Genomic DNA, 18,103 nt, shown 5'->3' on the forward strand with positions numbered 1-18,103 from the left:
CCTGTGACCTCAGCCAAGGCACTTAGTTCTCAGACCTTCAGTGTTCTCATCTATAAGATGGGACACAGCCATCCCTACCTCCCAGGGTGATTGTGAGGACACACTGAGATGCACAGGTCCACAGTGAAGCAGGATCAGGTTGTGATCGTGGTCATCTCTGAGGCTGTTTTGGTTGGAACCAAGTGTCTGAGATGGAAACAATGAGCCTTAGACCGTAATGTGGACAAATAGCTAAATAAATGGGTATTTTCAGCCTGGATGGAACGAGTAAGGCCTTGGATATAGATGGGGCTTTTCTTCGGAGGAAGTCAAATAATCCCCCTGGTTTTCTTCCAAGCCCAGAAGGCTGAGGCTGATGGTAAGAGTGGGACTGGAGACCAGTGGGCAGGCAGTGTCGAGAGCTCAACAGTGTCCACACTGGGCTCCCAGTCCTGGAACTTGTCCTAAGGGAAAAATCAGGGACGTGGCTAAGGTGTTCCCGGCAGTGTCTCCATAACTGAAATCCAAAAACACCCCAAAGAGCTGACCACGAGGGAACACCATGGTGGTCCAGCCAGAGGTGGGGGGCTCTTCACACTCTTAGCCCCACCATGCTCGGTCAGTGCAGTCACGTCACCTGTTGTCAGGGAGAGGATTAATCACACAGGGCAATGCACACTACATATTAGTGAGTGAGTTTCAAAAGCAGGTTCTAAACATGTACTCTATGTTCCCACCATTAGAAAAGAATGATGGAAGGGAGGGAGAGGGGAGGGAGGGAAGAAATTAAATCTATATATACAGTAAGAATACCAGAAGGCTAAAAGACAAAATATTAACAATTGTTCTGGGTGGCAGAATTATGAGTGGTTTTAATTTTCCTCTTCATAATTTTATTACTTTCCAATTTTTCTTTAATGAATGTGTATTATTCTTATAATCAGGAAAAAATGTGTTTTGTTTCAAGAGATGGGAGTGGGTAAGGATTAGAGACTGACCTTCCCCTTTCACAGATTCTAAAACTGAGTCCCAGAATGAGAAAGATGTTCACTCATTCACTCACCCATTCATTCACTGCTCACTCATTCATTCCTTTGCCCTTAAACGCTTCTGGAAAGCCCCCTAGAGCCAGGCTCAGCTTAAGTTCCACAGACAAAGAGCTGAAAGCGACTCAGTTCTGTACTCAGGGAGGGCACAGTCTAGGGGAGCCAAGGACACAACAGCAAGTCTTCACGGTGCATTCAGACAGGGGCCACGGAGTAGTGAAGAGAGAGGGGCCAAGTCCATCTCCTCTGATGGGAGCATCAGAGACAGCCTCACAGTGAAGCAGGATCAGGACAGGGCTTTGATGTATGAATGGGAGTTCTGCACTCAGGAAAAGGAGGAAGCCACCCCTCACAGAGGCACCATGAACCATTCGAGGGAAAGGATCCACTGTGTGTGGGGAATTATACCAGAAAATAAAGCTGAGCCAGGTTCTTCAAGTGTCCTGAACTGTCTGGCTCTGCCACTCCATGGCTGTGTGACTGAGCAAGTTACCATGCCTTCTGGGCCTCAGTTTCCTCACCTGGGAAATGGGCTAATGACCTCATTGGGTTACTGCAAGAACTGAGTAAATTGACAATTGTAGTGGACTCAGAACAGCACCTCATCTGTAGGAAGGGCTGTGGAGTTGTTTGCTTTTATTATTTGCTGTTATTTATACTTGATCCTGTAGGCATTCTGGAAGCCAAAAGGATTTTTAGCTAGAATTTAATGTTCATTCACTCATTTATTTATTTCACTCATTCAACAGATATTTACTGAGATCCTAGTTGGAACCCAAGCACGTTTTTAGGCACTGGGAGTAGAGTTGCCATACAAAATACAGGACACTCAAATTATTTGAACTTCAGATAAATAATGAATAATTGCAATCATTGGGACAACTGTATACTAAAAATGTGTTTGTTGTTTATCTGAAATTCAATTTAACTGAGTGTTCTGTATTTTTATTTGCTAAATCTGGCAACTCTAACTGGGAAAGTGAAACCAAATGAAAAATACCTGGAGTTGGCATTCTGGGAGGAAAAGAGACAATTCATACTTGAAGGTGTAATTTATTAGGCAACAACAAATGTGCCGCAGAAGTATAAACCAGGGAAGAAGGGGGTATTAGTAACCTGATGCTGCTGTAACAAATTACCACAAATGCAGTGGCTTAAAACAACACTCATGTACTGTCTTACAGATCTAGGGGCCAGAAGTCCTATGTGAGTCTCACTAAGATCAAGGTGTTGGTAGAGCTGTGTTTCTTTCTGAAGGCTACGGGAGAATCCATTTCCTCATCTTGTCCAGCTTCTATAGGCCATTCGCTTTCCTTGGTTAGTGGCCCCTTTCTCTGTCTTCACAGCCAGCAACATCAGGCCAAGTCCTCCTCATGCTGCCACCCTGTGGTTCTCCAATCAGTTTTCCATATCACATCTCCTGTCTTCTTCTGTGCCTCTCTCTTCCACTTATAAGGACCCTTGTGATGTACCGGGCCCAACCAGATCATCCAGGCTAATCTCCCCATCTCAAAGTCCTTAACCTTCATCATATCTGCAAAGTCCCTTTTACCATGTGAGGTGACACATTTGGTTTCAGGGGTTGGGATGTGGGCATCTTTGGGGGTCATTATTCTGCCTACCACTGGGGCTCAGAGAAGGTCTCTCACTGGGGTGTCAAGAGACCTAACTGAGGTGGGGAGTTGAGCCATGCAGACTGAATGTAAAGGCTTTCCAGGCAGAGGGAACAGCATGTACACAGGCACTGCGGTAGGGGTATGATTGTGTGTTTGAGGGCCAGGATGAGGGACGGGGAGAGTGGAAACAGATGAGGTCAGAGAGATGGAAGCGGGGGCATGGTTGTGCAGAAGCCCATAAGCCTGATAGGAAGAGGAGAATCAGTGATACTCCTTCCCACTCCTGTCCCTCAATTTCCCCCAGCCCTGCCCCCAGTACCATCCTGTCCTGCTAAGCTGACACCCCTCACATCAAAGGCCAAACTCCCCTCAGAAGTATTGGAAGATGAGAAGGAAAAGGGATTCAAGGAGTTGGACTCAAGGATCTTCAAGTTCTTCCCAACATCGAACAGCTGTGAGTCTCAACTGTGTGACTTTAGGCAGGTTGCTTAACCCTGCTGAGCCTCAGTTTCCTGGCCTATAACCACTTAAGTGGGGGTGATCATAGACCCCAGCCTCCTGGGGCCAGGTAAGGATGAAAGGAATTAAACCCTATAAAGTGCCCAGCCCGTGCCTGGCACACAGTGAGTGCTCATGAAATGTGAGTCCCAATGACAAAGATTCTGACATTCTGGGAGACCAGAGCCTGGCCCCCCCAGGAGCCTGACGCTGGCTGACGGTGGGATTCCAAGTCTCCGCCCACCCCAACACTGCCAGCGTGCTCCCGACGCCCCGGCCTCCCCCACGTGCTGGGTGGCATGCCTACCCCACAACCACATGAAAGGCCATTTCCCCAGGGTGTCCCCACACCTGGGAAAACCGGCAGCCTGCCCGGCGCTAGCCCCGCCCGGTGGCTGGAACACCGGGCAAGATCAATGCAGCCGGGCTGGGCTCCCGGTGCCGCCACCTTGTTCCAATCAGGGCCGGGCGCCTTCCGCTCCGGACCCCGGCCCGGCCCCCAGCGCTGCCCCTCCCGGGCCCTGCCCAGCAGCCCACGTTTCCAGCCCCGTGACCCCTGAGGAGCGGTGCCCAGGGCCTGACTCCACGTTGGCTGCCGCCTGCCTGGGCTTGGGGGTTGAAGAACGTGCTGGACGGTGCGCCAGCCCGAGGACCCGCGGCGATGCCGGGTCTGGTCCTGGCCTCCTGGCACGAAGTAGTGCTGGACAAGCCCCTCCCACTTCTTGCCTCAGTTTCCTCAGCTATAGGTCAGGCTACTTAATTTCACCCCATCTGGTTCTCAGGCCTATGGTGGGAGAAGCAAAAAGCGAGAAAACAGAGAAAAAGTTTCAGAAATCGTGGGCACACCCAGAGCAGAGGAGAGGGGAGAAAGCAGGTGGGAGGAGCCGGTTGCAGCCGTGCAGGGAACCTCCTACCAGCTCCCCTCTCCCTTCCTCTACCTGGGTCCTTCTCAACGCTCAGGTCTCTGCTCAGATGTCACCTCCTCTGAGAGACCTTCATTGATGCCTCCGTCTAAGGAATTAGCGACCACCCACTCTCTATGACCTGTTTATTTATTTGCCTCTTTGTTTATCTCCTGCCTTCCCTGCTGGAATCAAAGCTATCTTGTCCATTGCTGTATCTCCAGCACCTAAAATAACCCCTGACACATAATAGGTGCTCAAAAAATGTTTGTTGACTGAATGAATCTAGCACCTCCTCCAACCTTGCTTATTTCTCCTTTTCCTTTCCATCCCAGCAATTCCCCCATCAAGTGCAGGGCTCCCCAAGGATAGGACTGGGAACATTTTCCCTTGTGCTCCTGGGATGGGGCCAGGCATCTGGGAGCCAAGGACTTTCAGACCATCAGGCCCACCCCTGACTTGACTGAGGTTCAGAGATAGGGCAGTAAGAGGGCCCAGCCCCTGCCCAGGGTCTGATCAATTCCATGATCCCCTTCCAGAAGCTCACTCGGGGACCCAGAGATGCACAGGTAGTGAACGCCGCATTCTTGCCAGTGACAAACTCATACCAACAGCAAATGACAAAGAATGCCCAGTGTCTGAGCCTGTGGCCCAGACATGCCAGGTGGGGATTTATGAGCTTGCTCTAGCCTCTACTCAGCTCTGCCCACATCCTCAGCACCTCCCAGAGGGCCATGAAGGGGGACAACTCATTGCATTGGGCGGGTGTTACTCTGGGAGCAGATCTCCCTGGTACATCCTCCAACCCCAGCCATCAACCCCTGCTGGCCTTTGGTCGTCCCTGGGGGTCGTCTGCAGACCCTCAGCCACAGCACGGTCTTGCTTCCACAGTGTCTCTGCTCCCCATGGGCCAGGCAGGGCAGCATAGGCTGCCTAGGTTCAAAGCTCAGCCCTGACACTTGCCCGGGGTGTGAACAGGGGCAAGTAATTAACCTTTCTGTGACTCAGTTTTCCTAGTGTTACAATGGAAGTGATAATAAGGATACCTAACACATAAGGAGGCTGTAAGGCTAGATGAAATAATACATGCAAAGTGTGGATAGCATTAGTTATTATAAAGAGAGGCCTGGCCCCTGGGGTAAGGCTGCTGCATTCAGCAGGGCACAATTTTAGCATCAATAGATCTTGGTTCAAATCCCAGCTCTGCCCCTTCCTAGCTGGGCTCAGGAGACTTACTCAATGAACTTCAGTCCCTTGCCTGTAAAGGAGCCCAATGACAGGTACCTGGAAGGCAGTGGGTAAGACTTAAGGAGCCTGGTAGGGAGCATGTTCAGCAGGGCTGGGTACCCAGGAACACTCCACATGGGGGGTTGCCATGGTGAGGATAGCTTCAAGGGCCACCAGATGATTCAGCTGAGAGTGAGCTGGTAGACAGGACAACTTGGTTGAAACAGTGATTTGGCCAAGAATAAACACTCCCCAACTTTGATGCAGTTTTGCAACTCTATGCAAATTTAAGCATTTTTGTCCATTCTTTTTTCAGAGGTTTGGGGGAGGGAGGACTTTTTCTATTTTTTATCTTTTGCTTTTCTTCTAAAACATTTTATTGTGAAGTATAGTAACAGGGATGTATATAAATATTGTTTAAATAATAATAATAAAACAGACATCCATATACCCACCACCCCATTTTTAAAAAACCCCACTAAGTGGACCTTAGGGCTCCCACCAGCGTCCCCTCCCCAACCACATCCCTCCTTCTCCCTTCCCCTGCAATGGCAGGGTGGGGGAACCACTCTTCTGATTTTTGTATTAACCATCATCTTGCTTGTCTGCATGCTTTTTGCTTTCAATGTCATCTTCCATTTTTAAGAGCAAAACTTTAAAGTAAACTGAAAGGCAGCAATAGAGGATATGAGCTATTGAACTACTAAAGTTGACATGGGCGGAAGGAGTATCTTGGCATCTGGCATCTGGTCCAGCCTCTATCCCCATCCAACACTTGAATTCCCTCTACAATATCCTGGTCTCAACTTGAATACCTCCCATGACAGGGAGCTCTCTACCTCCAGAGGAATTTCTCATTCTGTCTCTGGCTGGTGCTCAATGCTCCTTCTCCTCTTGTGGAGCTCAATACCCACTGGCCCTAGTTCTATCCCCAGCATTCACATGGTCCCCTACCACCCAGGAGCTCTCCATAGATCTGAAAGTAGAGCTCTCAGCCCCCAGACCCACTCTTCTCCATGACGAAGTCCCCAGTTGCTTTAACAGTTCATCAAATGACATGGCTTCAGTACTCTTCTCCATGCTGAGGTCCCTGGGGGTGTCACATAGGCCCTAACAGAGGGGGCTCAAGCTGACCTGCTCTCCAGGGGTGGTCGGGCTGTGACAGTTGCTGTTTCTGAGCTCCCACTGCACACCAGAAACCCCATTCACAACCTGCTTGAGCAACAATAATTGCCCCCATTGTTACAGGTGAGGTGGCTGAAGCTCAGGGAGGTGATAAGTCACGCCCTGACCCTGCCTGGGCCTCAGTTTCCCCCCAGAACTGTCATAGATTAACATGGAATTCTAGAACATTGAAGATGGACAGTCCTCCTGGGGATCAAGTGTGGTCCAATGTATTTCTCTCCCTGGTGAGGTGTTTGAGGCCCAGAGAGGGAAGTGACTTGTCTGGGGTCACCTAGCAAGGAATAAGGGGATAGTTCCCCTGGAGCCAGCAACCATATCATAGGTCATGAACAACTTTAACCTCCATTCAGCCCCAACTTTCTACCATTCATGGAAGACTGGGATTCCTCTGAGTTTATCAAGATTCAAGGCACAACTGCTTCCCCAACCAATGAAGGTAGCAGAGGAAAACTGGAGCATGAGAGACTGGACGGTGTCACCAAGAAGGACTTCCAGATGTTTTAGAACAGAGAGCTGAGGGGGTCAGGACTCCCACTACATCCCAGGCCAGACTCAAGGCAATGACCCACATAGAAGAGATAATAAATTTACAAGTGGAATAAACAACTATAAAACTGGGACACCCTCACCCCACCCCAGCTCTATGGTCCAGGCCCAGGTTCACTGTTGCATAGCCAAGGACTGAGTTCCCCACCCCCACTGCCTGGGTGTGACCATGAACACTTTCCCTTGTCTGGCCTCAGTTATCCTTTCTGTTATTTGGGAATAAAAAAGCCTGATCGCATGTGTCACCATCCCGACTGGGACTGGTGATGATGAAATATGACAGAATGGGGAGTGGTTAAGACACTCACTTGCTTTGGAGTCAGAGGGACCTGACTCCAAATCTAGGCTTCCTCGCTGCATGGAAGCCTCTCTGAGCCTCAGCTTCCACATTGGCCCAATTTACAAGGTTGTTTTGAAGTTCATCTCAGACAATAAAGGCAAAGTAGGTGCTAAAAAAATCATTCTTCTGAGGCCTGGGCACCTGGAAGGGGCCAGGAGAAATGTGGCAACTGGCTGATGGGGTGACAGGTTACATCATTTGAGGGACCCAGTGTGAAATGAAAATGCAGCCCCCTTGTTCAAAAAAGTATGAAGAATCTCAAGGCAGTGACGGCAGAGCATTAAACTGTGCGCAAGGCCCTTCTGAGAGCGAGGCTCTGTGTGACTGCCCAGATCACAGACCCAGGAAGCTGGCTTGCCTGTGAGACATGCGGGGCCGCTCAAACTCAGTTCAGGTTGAGGAGCAGAGGCTTCCACCACTGTGCTGAGTGAGGGCCGCCCCGTCTCCAGGCTGCAGCTGGGATCACGACGGCTGGGCCCTGCCACTCTTGGTGGCCATCGGAGGCCGCATAAAAGACCAACTGTTCTCCACCTCGCTCTGCCCCGTTTTTATCTCATGCCATGCATACAGCACATAGTTGATTTCTTTCCGCAACGGGCTGCGCTTTTTTTCTTTTCCAAGGGCGACGCTGGAAAGCCATGTGGCTTTTATTGCTGGCAGGAATGTCTGAGGCGTTCCTCCACCACCACATGAAATGGAGCCGTAATCTTCATCTGCGTAAGGCCAAAGCCCCCGGTCTCCTCAGAGCCATGGGCCTCTGAGATTAATTAAGGCTTCACAAGGACTGACAGTCATTAGGACCTTTTTGGGGAGGTGGAAAAATCCCTAATGGGACTGTCTGGGTCCGGGAGCCACTGGGTGGGTGGGTTGGGGGGGCGGGGCAAGGAGGGCCTGCTATGGAGTGGAAGGCACCCTGAACCAGAGTCAGTGGCAAGGGGGATAGTGGAAGGCGGGATTCCAGACTCTGCCTTTGGCCTAGGCTGTGACCTTGAGTTAGACCCTTCCCCTCCATAGGCCTTGGTTCTGTCATGTGATAAATGGGAGATTTGGATATGATATCTCAGAGCCCTGTGGAGTCTGACATTATAAAATTCTGAATCCTGCCCACAATTCTCATGCCAGGATTCTAATTCTATTCCATGACTATAACTTCAAGCATCTGATTCTGGTCCACGAGAACAGAGTGTGGTAGTCAGGAACGTGGGCTCTGGGGCCAGGCTGCCTGGTTGGAATTCGAGCTCCACAGTTTCCCAGCTGTGTGTTCTTGGGCAAGTTACTTAACCTCTCTGTCTTCAGTTTTCTCACCTGTAAAATGAGGGTGATAACTTCCTGCATAAAAGTATTGTGAGATACAGATGAACTTAACTGTTGTGAGTAATCATTAATACAGCTCAGAATGCTAATGCTGTGGTTCTGATCTTATTCCAAAAATTGAATTTGGAATACCAGTTTCTTGGACTCCTATTCTTGCCACCTGATTAAGGTTTGGAGGCACTTTGAACCTGGAAATCCTCCTGTCTTTCCTCCACTATAGGGGACGCAAGAGGCGGCAGCCACCCAGAAGGGCCCCTTTTTTCCTTGACTGCCAGAGCTGAAGTCCCATCCTGGGGCTGGGGAAAGGCCATGCCCTTCCCAGAAGCCCTCTTGGGCTCCAAGCTACCCAGGTCTCTCTCATCACTCTCCCCACTCTCCCTTGCCCCCAACAGAAGAGTCCTCTGATTTGATGGCTCTGCACCCATGCACTGCTGTGGATGGAGGCGCTGTGACCAGCCAGCAGGACAGAGTCAGAGCCTGGATCAAGGAGTCATGGTGAAAGAAGGGTCCCCGAGAAATTTTTACTTGAACCTCTCAGGTTCAGAGGCCCAGAGGGGAAAAGCTTTTCACTCTCTGAGCCTCAATGTCCCCTTCTGTAAAGTGGAGAGAACAAAAATCTCTACCCTGCAGAAGCACCATGAGGGTTAGCAATAATTGGGGTAGCACTCCCAGCACACAGCAGGAGTCCAATAACTTAGGATAATTATTAGTCATTGACCAAAGGGCTCTGCTAGAATTATTTCCTTGTTTTATAGATGAGTGAAGTGAGGGGCAGGGAGAGTGGTAGGAAGACAAGACCCAGTGGTTGACCAGAAGCCAAAATCCACTTCCCTGGCTACTGAGGGGGCCCACTTCCTGTACCCTGGCCAAGTTTGTGCTGAGACCACCTCCTGCCCTCCTTCCTCCCTCTCAATTCCTGAAGCTAGGTGCCCTCTCACGGGGGAGGTGGCAGTAGGAGTGGGGGGCTCCACAGCTGCAGGGACAGGAAAGAGCCAGTGCCCCCAGTCTCCCACCCGAGGCCACAGTGAAAATCATCTAGGGTACCTTGGGGAGCCAGTCCCACGCCTAGAGCACCAGTGGAAGCAAGGCCTGCAGGGACACACGGCATTCCCCCTGGAGCGATGGGTGTTCAGGGTCGCATCTGGCCAGGAGGGGGTGCCCATAGGACATCGTGCTGATCCTGGCTAGGGGCTCCGCCTGCAGGTTGTAGCAGGGCAGTAGCAGCCACCCCCACCCCCGCCCCCACATTCGGGGGGGGGGGGGGCTGCACTTTGCTGCCCCCTGGTCTTGCTTGAGCTCCTTCCAAGTCTTGCTTCTTCCTTGATGACTGAGGTCAAGTCTCTCCCCATTCTGGACCTCAGTATTCCCATTTGTAAATTGGGGACTATAGCTGTGTCTTTGCAGGTGGGTTCCGAGGTGGAAGGAGAGCGGGTGGTGGGTGCAGACAACCCCTGCAGCCCCTTTCTGGAGTTTGAAGGGTCTGCTGATTTCCAAGTCCACAGCTGTTTAACAGATTTTATTGCCTCTAGCTCCACCCTCGTCATAACAGCTAACCATATTGAGCGCTTTCAGTAGCCTTACACTGGGCTCTTCCCATTTCTTCATTTAACCAGTGGGGGGCAGGTGAAGGAACGTGCATAACCATTTGGGGTGCCTCCTCCCCAAATTTTGAGTCAGATGGAGCTTTTAACCTGGCCCTGGTCCTCCTTAGCCCAGAAAACCTTGGGCAGCCTTCCTCTTCATTTAAATGGACCTAACAGCTATCACATACATATGAGGATTAAAAAACGAACTTAAAGCCCAAACACATTGTGGTTGCCAAGGGGGCGGAAGGTGGGAAGGGATAGACAGGATTTCAAAATTGTAGAATAGATAAGCAAGATTATACTGTATAGCACAGGGAAATATACACAAGATCTTATGGTAGCTCACAGAGAAAAAAATGTGACAATGAATATATATAAGTTAATGTATAACTGAAAAATTGTGCTCTACACTGGAATTTGACACAGCATTGTAAAATGATTATAAATCAATAAAAATGTTAAAAAAAAGAAAAAAAAAAGCCCAAACACAGTGCCCGGACATGGTAACGCGGCAGCCAACGTGGCTATTACTGTTCTCCCCACTTTAGTGCCCAGGGGACCATAGGCTCAGAGAGGTGCAGACCCTGGGCGAAGTTACACAGCCAGTCAACGGCAAAGCCTATAGTGTGTCCTAACCACCATGCTCACCCCAGCTCCCTCTCCCTCCCCTAGAGTCTGGCCCTTTCTAAAAAAGGAAAAAAAAAAAAAACCTGTAATTTGAGAAGCCACTTGTCCTCCTCCTCCTTCACAACTGCAGAAGCCTTCCCCAGAGGCTGCCCAGGAGGGATGGCTTCAGAGCTGGATTCTCTGAGGTGAAAGCCCCCAACCTCAAAGGCAGCAACCCCTCAACCATATTACTGTTTTTCATGACCCTGTCTCACTAATTATATATGTATATTTTAAGATGTAATATAATATCTATTATATGTAATATATCATAAAATTTATATATATACATATATATGAAATCAAGACGGAAGTCCTACTTTTATTAGCAGCATTTCTTTCTTTTCCTTTCACGGGGAACAATTGATGGTATTTTTGATACGGTGAAACACAATGCCCCTCCCTCTCCTAGGTGGAGTCTTTAATCCTCTGGATTGTGAAATGGAGTAATTAGAATGATCTCCACTCACAAAAGAGGAAATTGAGGCTCAGGGAGGGACAAGAATGTCCCACCTTGGGTTCCAGGGCACTAGGCAAGAGATAGGTTTCACCTGGGTCCCTCTGGAGTGGATATGTGGAGGCCAGACTGGGAGAAATTGTTAGCTTCTGGATGGACTGTCCTCCGTGCTATTCACTGGACTGGGGCTCCCCTGAGACTTGGGATAAAGGGAACAGACACCTCCTGGAGCCAAGGGAGGTGGCTGACAGTGTTGTCTGAGGCTAGTTTCTACTTAGGAAGGTGTCTGCCTGTGGGGAGGTAGGGGTGGGGCTGGTGGGTTTCCAGAGAGAGGGTCTGAGAGCCCAAGGGAAGGTAAGTCCTCAAGATGAAGGCACGGGCAGCCCTGTGACCGTTGCTGAAAAGCCCTCCTGCAAGCGGCGTCCGCCTGGAGACAGATGACAGACAGTCCTTAGCTCCCCCAAGCAGCCCCCAGGCGAACCAAGGAGGACAGCATGGCCGTGGACGGGGCTCCGAGTCCTCACAAGCTTTGAATGTGAGAATTGGTATTTCACAGATGGGAAATGTGAGGCCCAGAGAGGGGAAGGGACTTGCCAAAGGCCCTGGAGAAGGGGTGATCAGGACTTGTTTTTTCAGTATAACAACAGTGCTGGCTCGCATGGATGGAGCACCACCTATGTGCCAGGCCTGTGCTAAACACTTTATAAACTATTTTATGAAGAGGTCACTATTATTACCCCCACTTCACAGATGAAATGGATGAGGCTCAGAGAGGTTTTAAGCAATTTTCCCGAGATCACGGCATGTATTAGAAGAACTCAGGCAGTGGAACTGCAGACTCAAGCTCCTTCCACAACCAATAGCTCTCTTAGAAGGTTTTCCAGAGCATATACGTTGTCCACTGTCTGGCACACCTGGGGAATTCTGCCTCCTCCCCAGGCACCAGGACTCCCTAGAAATCAGACATGACCTCTGAAGCTCTCTAGCAGGAGGGGAGACACGTGTGGGCACCTTGCTACCAGGAACACACTAGAAGTGCACTCCTAGACACCCTCCAGCAGCAGGAGGAGGGCACCCCACACAGGGTCATATTGACCCCATGGATCCCCTTCCAGGGGTGGAGAACACTGGCGGGAGGAGCGGCCCCCAGAAGCCAGGCTCTGCAGGCTCCAGGTTGTGTCCCTGTTTACCCAGTTCTGGGCAAAGGTAGGTCCAGACCCCCTGGCTTCCTCTCCTTGCTGCAGACAATCTGGCATGTTCTTAAATGAGAGAGCTGAGTGTTTGTCCACTGGTATGGGTAAGAAGGAGAGAAGATGGTTGTCCACACACGCTGGGGAAAGGAGAGGGTATCTGCTGTCCCAGGTAGGGTAATGGGGCAGTGGGAGCTTTTCAACTGTAACTTTCAAAAATGGAGGGAGAGAGAGAGAGGGAGGGAGAGGGAGAGGGGGAGTGGGAGAGAGACAGTGACAGAGAGAGAGCGCCAGCCTCTAGTTCTACCAGTCTGGATGGGGACAAAGTAGGTTGGCCTTAGGTTGAAACTGGGAACGAGCTGGTCGGTTCATCTGTGTGTCCTCCAAAACTCCGGTTCCCCGGAGCGGGACAGGAAAGGACTGTTCATTTCTGCCAGGGACAACGGTCTGCGGGTCTGAGGGCGCAGGATCCCTTCGGTGTCCAAGATGCGAAGGCAGAGAGCGGCCGTCTATGGTGGATGGGAAAGGCAGCCTTCGGTTTACCACAAAGCCATTGGTTTGTCCGCGACATGGCCGCACAGATGGTGAGGAATCGGACGGGAGGTCTGTCCAGAAAGGGCAGTTTGTAGGAGGCGGCCCGCGACGCCTGAACACGGGACCGCAGCTGGCGCACATCTGTGCGCGGAGCCTGGCGGGGCAGCTCTGCGGCTGGCAGAGTGCAGGCGTCAACTAGCGGTGGATCTCGGAACTGCTCCCGCCCCGGCGGCCCGGGCGACCCCCTCGCTGGGGACCTAAGCGTCAACAACCCAGGTCCCCTGGTTCTGGCGCCCACCGGCAGTGAACGCCTTTCCTAGGGCTGGAGCCGGGTCAAGTCCTGTGCCAAGACCCACAGGAGCCCTATTTTCAGGAAACCCGTTTGTAAACCTGCCTTAGGATGAGAGGGAAAAATCACGAGGAGAGACAAGTAAGGGCACGGACGCAAACCAAAACCACTCGACAAATCGAATTTACAAACCCCAGACGCAGCGGGTCCTGGTCCCAAAGCCACATCAGGGCACACGGCGTCGCCCGCCCTCCCTGGCCCCGGGCCCTACCTGGCTACGACGAGGTGGGCCTTTCGGCGGGAAACTCCCAGAGGTCGGATGCTCCAAGGCCTGGGCTCCCCACTTTCTTCTAGTTCTGCCGCTAGTGTCAGCACTCCCGAGATCGCGCGGCCCCGGGCCCCGGTGATCAGCAACTCCGACGTGTAGGCTCTCTAAAAAGGTCCAGGAAGGAACTCTAACTGTCCCCGCTCTCTGAATGGCCTGAGGGACTGACGTGGGGCTCCTACAGAGGTAGGGACCAGCTCTCCAGGTGGTCGAGGTTGAGCCAGAGCCCGTCCGCCCTGGAGTGCACGCGACGCTTGATTTCGTTTGGCAACGACGAAATGGCGCGCGCTGGGCCGGGGTCAGATCCAGGGCGGGATCTCGCAGCCACCATCGGATCCTATGCTTCTTTGCTCCTGAGTCTTGGAACCCGTCGTTTTGCACCTGTCGAGCGGCAGGAACAACGAATATCCAACCCGATCTCCAAAACCGCAGGGAGACTCAGCACGCATTCGTTCCCCTGACTCCAGGGAGCGCATCTGGGGCGATAATCCAGAGTAAATGGGGGCTTGATCTTTCCAGTTTCCCTCCCCGATGTAGCCTCTTCCTAGGCCCGCTCGCCCGGCCTAGGAGGCAGGTGACGAAGGGGCTGTTTGCCTATTTGCCGTCGGGGAGTGTTTGGACCCAGGGCGGGAGAGCAGACAGTGCCTCGGCAGAGCTGACTGCGTCCCGGCGGCGCGGCCAGAGCGCACTGTCTGGGAAGACATGGGCGTGGACCCACGGGGGCCAGTTTGCATCCACATGGTGCATGAAAATTTCCCTCCTTTGGAACCCGGGGCCCTTATTTTGAGGCAATTCCCGCGTTCTCTGCACAATTTTCTTCTCCCCTAAGGACTCGCGTCCTCTTCCACGACGCAGAAGCGTGGTTACATGTGCGCAGAGGTAGGGGAAAATCGGGGGGAAACACTCGTGTTTTCCAAGCCCCATCGTGTTTTTGAAACAGCCATAGGCCGCCACAACGAAGACCGAGTCAGCGAGGCCTGCGCGATCCTGGAAGTTGTTTTGAGGAGAAAGCGGAGAAGAATAGGGTTGCTCGCCCCCAAGCCGATACTGGCGCGTGGGAGACACCCTTCCCTCTGTTGCCGGATTGGCACTGGGGCCACCGAAGCCCGGACGAAAGTCGTGCTGGGCTGGGAGCTGCAGAGGCCGCTGGCTCACGCGCAATCTCGTGTGCGATGTAGGCTCTTGAGTCAAGATAATTTGTGGGGAGAGTAGGGGCGCTGAGAAGCCTCTTTGGGGCAATTCCCCGCTCGATGTTACGGGCCTTGAGGCCCCGGCGGCCCCCAGCTGAGGGTGCAGGTTTCACAACCCGAAAGCAGCTGGGGCTGGGGAGGCCTGGCTGAGGGCGGCGGGGAAAGGCGACAAAGGGGAGCTGTAGCCCCGGCGTCAGGAGACGGCGGCAAATGAGCCTCATGTAGGGCCTGGATGTTTTAAACAAATTCTTAGCCCGGGCTCCGGCTCCCCAGAACTCTCGAGGAGCCTCGGGCTGTCGCGCTGGGGGCCCCCTGACCGCGGGCGTCCTTGGCAGGGCGGAGCCTTCCGCCCCTCCCTGTTGGGCGGCCTTCGGCGGTCCCCGTTCCTCCCCCGCGAGCGCTGCCGAGGTGCCCGCGATGGGGGCTCCGATTGGCTGAGCGACGCGTCGCTCGGGCCAGCCCCGCCCTCGCGGGCCCCCGGGTACTAACCCCGCGCGGGCGGCTGCGGCGCCGCCACTTGATTCTCGAGGATTTGTTCTGGGGCTGCGGCCGCCGAGTCGGTGGGGCGGCCGCGAGCGGGCTGCGGGGGCGGGAGGCGGTGGCTGCGCCACAGCCCGCGCGGGCCCCGCCGCGGCTGAGGCACCCGAGACCAAAGCAAAGGGTGGCCGCACGCGGGCCGCGCGCCCAGGATGCGGGACTAGCGGGCCGGCTGCGCGAGGCCGTCGGGGCAGCGAGGCTTCGCAGCGGGCGGGCCCCGGCGGGGCGTCCCCGGGCGCCGCCCCCTGCGCCCTGAGGCCCCGGCCCGGCTGCTTCTGCTTTCCCGCTTCTCGCGGCAGCGGCGGCCGAGGAGGCGCCCGCGCCGGCCGCCCCCGGGGGAGCCGCGCCGCCGCCGCCTGCCCGGCGCCCTGACGGCCGCTGTTATGCGTATTCCTGTAGACCCGAGCACCAGCCGCCGCTTCACACCTCCCTCCACGGCCTTCCCCTGCGGCGGCGGCGGCGGCGGCGGCGGCAAGATGGGCGAGAACAGCGGCGCGCTGAGCGCGCAGGCGGCCGTGGGGCCCGGCGGGCGCTCCCGGCCCGAGGTGCGCTCGATGGTGGACGTGCTGGCGGACCACGCGGGTGAACTTGTGCGCACCGACAGCCCCAACTTCCTCTGCTCCGTGCTGCCCTCGCACTGGCGGTGCAACAAGACGCTGCCCGTCGCCTTCAAGGTGAGTGACACCGACCCTGCGCCTCCGGGCGTCTCAGCTGCAGGAGCTAGGGCCCCAGGAAGGGAGGGGAGGAGACGTGCCCGCCACCCCGCGGCGAGAGCCCAGCAGCCGGGCCAAGGGCGCTTTCGTTCTCTTTGCGCGCTCTGCCGGACTTCGGTGTTCCCTCTTGGATGCACCCGACACGGATGACTTTTAGGACATTTGCCCTCTCCACCCTTCGGGAGCCCTGCGGGGAGATGCTGATGCGGAAACGGGCAGATAGGGCTTCGCTCTTCTCCAACCCGGATCCCTCGGACACAGCCCTGCAGCAGCAGGGTAGAGGAGCCCCGGGACCAGGGCGAGGACAGTGGAGGTTGGTGCGGAGGGTGAAGGGGGCCTACCCTCCATTGCCAGCACCCTTCCTCCTGCACCGCTTCAGAAACACTTCCTACTCACACTGTCAACCTCTGGCTTCTGAAATTTTACTCTAAGGCCAAGATGGGGGCACTGAACCCTAAACGGTTGCGGCCAGGATCCCGAATGTCAAGCAGAGATTGGGGGCGCTCCCACCCCTGGCAGCCCCCAGTCATTCAGAGGAGCTTTTTCTCTTTACTGGGGAGTAGGCGACTGTTTCATTTTCATTTTTTTAAGGGGGCAGCGAGATGAAACGAAAACGCCTTGGTTTTCCCCTAAACCTCTCACAGCTGCCGTGAGAAAGGGCAAGGCAGGAAGGGCCAGCCGCTGGGGGCGGCGGGTGCCTGAGGTGGCTGGAAACAGCGGCTCCTGGCAGCTGAGGCCGTCCTTGGTCCCATTAAGACGACTCCAAATTGGAAAAAAGGATGAGTGGCTCTTTGAGGTCTCCCGGGTGACATCTTAAAATACCAGTGGGGAAAATCTCCCGGGGAGGAGGGGGAGGGGGAGGCCCGTGTGACTTTAATCCTCAGATTGGAGGTTTTACTGTCACTTGGAGCTTAAAAGGAATCTTTGAAATTAAAAGAAGACAGGATGTTGACAGGAAATCTGGCCTTTTTAATCAGACCCCAAACATTTTCTCCTTGAAATTTTTACCATCTGGATGCCTAGTCCCTGCACGCGGTGGCCACGTTTAAATGGCTGTGACTGCATTTGCAGTCTGATTCCTTTTCAGAAGGCATCTGCCTCTCCTCGCTCCTTGGGGGAGACTGTAGTAAGGGGGGATCTCCACCTTCATCCTGCAATTCCCAGCAGGTGCATCCTCCTGCTATCAAAAGCCCCTCTCTCACTTTAAAGGGGTTTTCTGTACAAGCCCTCTCCAAACACCAGTTTGTTTTGCATTTTGCATTTTTCCTGCATAACGAATTCAGGCTCTGCAGAGGCAGATAAACTGGGCCTGGGCCGCATTTCAGGGCCAAATTTCATACCCCAAAGGCCTCTCACATGAATTGAATGTGGGGAGCAGTCCCACTATTATTGTTGTTGATATTATTTTTACTTAGTGACTTGGTTGCTAGGAGCATGTTGATTCCTCTTTTGCTTAAGCCAAAGGGAAGAGAGGAACTGCACCCCACAACGTAGTGCCTGGGCTCTTTCACCGCGTTCGATTGTATTTAATTTTATTGAAAGGATACCGTTTTCAGGACGTGGCTTAACCTGTTAATTTGGATGTGGAAGGTAGAGATTTTGTCTTCTGGTTTTTGTCGTATTGGGAGGGGGGCAGGTCTCTATTGTCTTTAAGCCTCTTCTCCACCTGGCTTTTGAAAAATCCGCAGTGCGCTTGGGAGTGAGGGGAGGTGCGGGCCCAGCCCTTCCCCTTCTTTCCCTGGCCTCCCCTCCCTCCCTAAGCTGTCCCCCTCCCCCCATGCCCTCAGGTGGTGGCGCTGGGGGACGTGCCAGATGGAACAGTGGTGACAGTGATGGCGGGCAACGATGAGAACTATTCCGCTGAGCTACGCAATGCCTCGGCTGTCATGAAGAACCAGGTGGCCAGGTTCAACGACCTTCGCTTCGTGGGCCGCAGTGGGCGAGGTAAGCGGAGGAAAGGAGT

General features: G+C 53.6%; 1 protein-coding gene across 2 annotated transcripts in view; it reads left to right on the forward strand.

Moving 5' to 3' along the window:
* The window catches only part of RUNX3 (RUNX family transcription factor 3), a 60,432-nt gene that overhangs the window by 15,955 nt on the left and 26,374 nt on the right, over positions 1–18,103 (forward strand). For both annotated transcript variants that reach the window (XM_031464385.2, XM_010989793.3), the window contains exons 2-3: positions 15,827–16,101; positions 17,928–18,084. In XM_031464385.2, coding sequence (XP_031320245.2) covers positions 15,827–16,101; positions 17,928–18,084 — 432 coding nt within the window. The remainder of the gene's footprint in view (positions 1–15,826; positions 16,102–17,927; positions 18,085–18,103) is intronic.

The sequence above is a fragment of the Camelus dromedarius genome, chromosome 14 (genome assembly GCF_036321535.1).
Source record: "Camelus dromedarius isolate mCamDro1 chromosome 14, mCamDro1.pat, whole genome shotgun sequence".
Taxonomy (NCBI): Eukaryota; Metazoa; Chordata; class Mammalia; order Artiodactyla; family Camelidae; genus Camelus; species Camelus dromedarius.